Genomic DNA, 6,000 nt, shown 5'->3' with positions numbered 1-6,000 from the left:
AGAGGCCGTAGAGAGCCGCGGGGAGCGAGCGTGCGAAGACCTTGGTGTCACCGGGTCCAGGGACTGGCCAGTAAGTCTTTTGCTGTTGTGTTTATGGCGCATGCACAGAAAAAGGCACTCCTCTTCTGTTCCGCTGCTCACCCCCCCCCACTCTCTCCCTCTCCCCCTCCCCCCTCCCTCTCCCCCCCACTTCCCCCAGCTCTCCCCCTCCCCCCTTCTTTACCCCTCCCTCTTTCTCCCCCTCCCTCTTTCTCCCCCCTCCCCCTCCCTCTCCCTCTTTCTCCCCCCCCTCCCCCTTTCTCCCCATCCCCCCTCCTTTCTCCCCCCCTCCCCCTCCCTCTTTCTCCCCCTCCCCCTCCCCCTCCCTCTTTCTCCCCCTCCCCCTCCCTCTTTCTCCCCCCCTCCCCCTCCCTCTTTCTCCCCCTCCTCTTTCTCCCCCATCCCCCTCCCTCTTTCTCCCCCTCCCTCTTTCTCCCCCCCTCCCCCACCCTCTTTCTCCCCCCTCCCTCTTTCTCCCCCCTCCCCCTCCCTCTTTCCCCCCTTCCCTCTCCCTCTTTCTCCCCCCTCCCTCTCCCTCTTTCTCCCCCCCCTCCCTCTCCCTCTTTCTCCCCCCTCCCTCTCCTCTTTCTCCCCCCTTTCTCTCCCTCTTTCTCCCCCCTTTCTCTCCCTCTTTCTCCCTCCCTTTCTCTCCCTCTTTCTCCCCCCACCCTTTCTTTCCCTCTTTCTCCCCCCCCTTCTCTCCCTTTTTCTCCCCCCCTTTCTCTCCCCCCTTTCACTCCCTCTTTCCCCCCCCCTTTCTCTCCCTCTTTCTCCCCCCCCTTTTTCTCCCTCTTTCTCCCCCCTACTTTCTCTCCCTCTTTCTCCCCCCCCCCCTTTCTCTCACCCCCCCCCACCCCGGCACCGCTACCGCTGGTCTCCCCGCGCTGCTCTCCCCGCCCCCCCGTGCTGCTCTCCCCGGCCCGCTCCACTCTCTCACTCCGGCCATTGTATTCTGCCACGTGATTGTTAGGTTTCATCTCTGTGGTTCTTTGACCAGCGCCATCTTTAGTCCTGGCAGCTGCTACAGTTGCAATCTGTGACGTTTCCGTGGCACATGCTGGATTTGCGCATGTGCCAAAACAGCGCCACCTACCGATCACGTTGTCAACAATTGCGGTCGTCCAGAAAACCATCCCGTATACACTCCAAGAATTCCTCCTCTACGGTATTCTAACGAATTTGATTTGCCCAATCTATATGCAGATTAAACTCACTCATAATTACAGATGTTCCATTATCGCATGCGTCTCTAATTTCCTGTTTAATGCCATTCCCAACATCACCACTGCAGTTTGGGGGACTATATACAACCCCCACTAATGTTTTTTGCCCCTTAGTGTTTCTCATCTCTACCCATATAGATTGCACATCGTCAGAGCTAATATCTTTCCTCACTATTGCGTTAATTTCCTCTTTAACCAGCAATGCAATTCCACCGCCTTTTGCTTTTTGTCTGTCCTTCCTAAATACTGAATACCCCCGGATGTTCATTTCCCATCCCTGGTCACCCTGCAGCCATGTCTCCGTAATCCCGACTATATCATACCTGTTTACATCTATTTGCGCGAGTAATTCATCCACTTTATTACGAATGCTCCGCGCGTTAAGGCACAAAGCCTTAAGGCTTGTCTTTTTAACATTACTTGTCCCCTTCCCACTATTTTTCACTGTGGCCCTGTTTGATTCTGGCCCTTGATTTCTCTGCCTATCACTTTTCTTATTCCCCTTACTGTCTTTTGTTGTCTTTGATCCCCCCCTCCTCTGACTCCTTGTAAAGGCTCCCATCCCCCTGCCATTTTAGTTTAAATCCTCCCCAACCACTCTAGCAAATACTCCCCCTAGGACATCAGTCCCTGTCCTGCCCAGGTGTAACCCGTCCAGTTTGTACTGGTCCCACCTCCCCCAGAACCGGTTCCAATGCCCCAGGGATCTAAAACCCTTCCTGTCACACCATCTCTTCAGCCACGTATTCATCCGATATATCCTGCTATTTCTACTCTGACTAGCACATGGCACTGGTAGTAATCCTGAGATCACTACCTTTGAGGTCCTGCTTTTCAACTTACTTCCTAGCTCCCTATATTCTGCTTTTAGGACCTCATCCTTTTTTTATCTATGTCGTTTGTACCAATATGTACCACGAGCACTGGCTGTTCACCCTCCCCTTTCAGAATATCCTGTAACCGCTCTGAGACATCCTTGACCCTAGCACTGGGGAGGCAACATACCATCCTGGAGTCTCTTTTGCGGCCACAGAAATGCCTATCTATTCCCCTTACAATTGAATCCCATATAACTATTGCATTCCCACACTTTTTACTCCTCCCCTGTGCAGCAGAACCAACCGTTGTGCAACGAATTGGGCTGTTGCTGCTTTCCCCTGAGAGGCCATTCCCCCCAACAGTATCCAAAGAAGTATATCTGTTTTGCAGGGGAATAGCCACAGGAGATTCCTGAACTGCCTGCATAGTCCTTTTGCTCTGCCTGGTGGTCATCCATTCCCTACCTGTCTGTGGAGTCTGAGTCTGCGGTGTGACCACCTCTCTATACGTGCTATCCACGATACTCTCCACCTTTTGGATGCTCCACAGTGTCCCCAGCTGCCACTCCAGCTCCGAAACCCAGGCTTCCAGGAGTTGCAGCTGGAAACACTTCCTGCACACATGCTGGTCCCAGGCACTGGAAATGTCCCCGGCTTCCCACATGGAGCAGGAGGAGCACACCATGGCTTTGAGCTCTCTTGCCATGACTGAACCCTTTAAATTAACCTTTTGGATAGGCTGGGGTTGTTCTCCTCGGAACAGAGAAAACTGAGGGGAGATCTGAGTGAAATGTACAATATTTTGAGGGGCCTGGGTAGAGTGGAGGTGAAGGGTCTATTCACCTTAGCAGAGAGGTCAGTAACTATGAGGCATAGATTTAAAGTGATTGGTAGAAAGATTAAAGGGGAGATGAGGAAAAACGTTTTCACCCAGAGGGTGGTGGGGGTCTGGAACTCACTACCTGAAAGGGTAGTTGCAGCAGAAACCCTCAGCTCATTCAAAAGGAGTCTGAATGTGTACTCAAGTGCCTTAATCTGCAGGGCTACGGACCAAATGCTGGAAGGTGGTTTTTTTGGCCAGCACAGACACGATGGGCCGTGGCCTCTTTCCGTGCCCTAAACTTTCTATGTTTCTAGAATTCCAAGAAAAAGAAAAAGAGAGTGAGTTCCAAGAACAGAGGGAGTAGACAGAATTTCAGAAAAGGGAGAAAGAGCTTTCCAGGAGAAGGAGAGGTAAGGCTGCTCGAACTAACTAGGGGAAGTCTCAATACACTCAGTGAAGGCAATGCTAGTGAGGGAGTTACCCCTAAATCAGGACAGGGTGCTGAGCTCTCCGAGTTGTACCAGTTGATCCCAATGTTTGATGAGGGGAATGTGGAAGCATTTTTCAACTGTTTTGAAAAGTTTGCAAAACAATTGAAGTGGCCAGCAGAAGTCTAGATTCTGCTATTGCAAAACAAATGAACAACAATTAACATTCAGAGCCAGCGCAAACACAATGTAGCCAATGGACTCCTTCTGCACTGTAATAATTCTGTCACCCTGTGAAGTGCAATGCGCCATCACGTGCGTCCCCCAACTGAACTCTCGCGGGAGCCGGGAGTGGAGTCGGGGTAAACTCCCGCGAGACTCCGGCACGGAAGCTGTTGAGTCAGCACGAAGCCGAGATCCCCATGGCAACCTTGCCCCGCCCTCTTCTCCCAAGCAACCAGGCCCCGCCCCGTCTCCCATAGCAACCAGACCCTGCGGCCCCACCTACCCGTCTCCCATAGCAACCAGACCACTCCGGCCCCACCTACCCGTCTCCCATAGCAACTCGCGGCCTCAGCGCTTCGTTTCACCTCTGCGGGCCGCGAAGAAAAAAAAACCTGCGGTCTTGCCTGTTCCTCTCAACCCCGGAAGCAGTTGCCGTCGCTGACCTTCCCTCGGTGTCTTGGAGGGGCCGCCGCCGTCACTCAAATTCAAATGTGAATAAGGAAAACCTTGGCGGGGAGGGGAAGAGAATAAGGAAAAAAAGGCAGCGATTTACACAGTGAGGAGCCGCTCGGCCGCGGTGTGGGGCAGATAAAATGTTCGCTAAACGGAAAGCGGTGCTGCCTGCTCTCACAATTACAACCACCGTCGGGGAAGGACCGTCTCCCACTCGGGAGGATAACGCCGAGTAAGTAGAGGCCGGGCCCGGCATGGCGATGTGAAGCTGCCTCCTGCAGACTGTTGTTTAGGGATTTCCTAAGGCCTCGTACTCGCTGTAGACAAAGATTTGCTCGCCAGACGAATGCATTTTGTTGTTTCAATGAATTTTCGTCAGTTTTTTTCTCGTCCCAAATGAATTAAGTTCTCTAAAACAGTCTGCCCCAAGAGATTTCACACGATTAATCCGTCTCAGTGAACCCCAACATAACCTTATTTAAATCTGCATGACAGGTGGGAGCCTTCAGTCTGGTTATATCCACCCCATTGGAGATGGGTTTAAATGGGTTGAGTGATGGTGCTTCAAAATATGAGGGATGTAATTTTAACGAATCCAGGAAAAAAAAACTGCTTCAGTCAAAAAAGCTGAAAATATGGACTGCGTGCAGCATTTCGAATGCAAAGTCATTTAATGGAAATAAGATGTTTACCTGGAAATCAGTACATTAAAATATGGAGCAAACTGATTTAGGATTATAAAGTTAGGACTACCATAACTAACAAAAGTGACGAGCAGGCTTGATAAGCCAAATGGTCTTTTGCTCTTTGCTGCTAATCCTTGAATTGTAATGACCATAAAAGTTTAGATTTGACCCTTGATCTATGTTTGATAAGCTGATCTGGAGAGATATCTAGCTGGGTGCTACAGTTGGCTTTCATGTCCCTAAGTGAGGGAGGTAAAAAAATAAATAAATCTGGGTGCTGCTTGTCAACACTTTGCATTAACTCCTGTTTACATGTGAGAACTGACTGATTTGTGACGCCCCTGTGATTGAACAGCCTACTGATAGTCACCGGGAACTTGCAAGTTTTGAGGACCTGGTGGGCAGCTAAACTATTACAATTGGTACCTTCAGGAGGAAAAGAGAAACTTTCTGGCACCTGAATATATTTTTCTCTATATATTGATAGAGATTAAAACTTCATTTTGTATTGGCTCAGTGATTGCACTCGTACCTCTGAGTCAGAAGGTTGGTGGTTTGAATCGTACTTGAGCAGGTCACTGGAAAATAGGAGTAGGCCTTTCGAGCCTAATCCGCCATTCAATACGATCATGGCTGATCATCCAAACTCAGTACCCTGTTCCCGCCTTCTCCCCGTATCCCTTGATCCCTTTAGCCCTAAGAACTATATCTAACTCTTTCTTTGAATATATTTAATGATTTGGCCTCAACTGCTTTCCGTGGTAGAGAATTCCACAGGTTCACCACTCTCTGGGTTGATATTTCAGTGGAGTTTGTTTTACCTCTACTTTTTTTTCTATCCAAACTGGGTAGTAGTCACTTTCCACCATTACTGTATTTTTCTTTTTATATTGGCCACATGCGAGACCTTAGTATTGGAAAATTATTGAATAGGTCCTGCTGTTTACTTTTCAGATTTTTTTTTGACTGCAAAGGAATCTTTGTTCATACTTGTCAAGGCAGTTTTTGCTGCACTTGCGGTTGATGCAATTGTGCCTGATTTTTGTATTTTTTTCCTGCCAATTCTTGTCATCCTGTTCCAAACATTTCCCAAGATTTTTTGTTTCTTCAGAATTTCAAAACCTTTGAAGAAATTCTCCCTGGCTTATTGCAGCATTATTGCACTGCTCCAGCAGGCTTGCTCTCTTTGTATTTCTTCACTTAAGTTGGTCATTTAAAGTGGCATCATTATTAAACTCTAAACAGTGGGCCTTTAAATATAAAGTTGGCAAACTACTACAGTTGCATTTTTTTCTTGTCAGTAGT

The 6,000-nt window shown here is 49.1% G+C and overlaps 1 protein-coding gene across 1 annotated transcript in view; it reads left to right on the top strand.

Moving 5' to 3' along the window:
* The first annotated feature begins 3,928 nt into the window (after positions 1-3,928).
* map2k2a (mitogen-activated protein kinase kinase 2a) overlaps positions 3,929-6,000 on the top strand; it is a 99,813-nt gene continuing 97,741 nt past the window's right edge. The window contains exon 1 of the mRNA XM_068016612.1: positions 3,929-4,241. Coding sequence (XP_067872713.1) covers positions 4,150-4,241 — 92 coding nt within the window. The 5' untranslated portion in view covers positions 3,929-4,149. The remainder of the gene's footprint in view (positions 4,242-6,000) is intronic.

This window comes from Heterodontus francisci, chromosome 36 (genome assembly GCF_036365525.1).
Source record: "Heterodontus francisci isolate sHetFra1 chromosome 36, sHetFra1.hap1, whole genome shotgun sequence".
In the NCBI taxonomy this organism is placed as follows: Eukaryota; Metazoa; Chordata; class Chondrichthyes; order Heterodontiformes; family Heterodontidae; genus Heterodontus; species Heterodontus francisci.
Note: the sequence above shows the minus strand (reverse complement) of the source record. Positions and strands in the feature narration are given on the sequence as shown.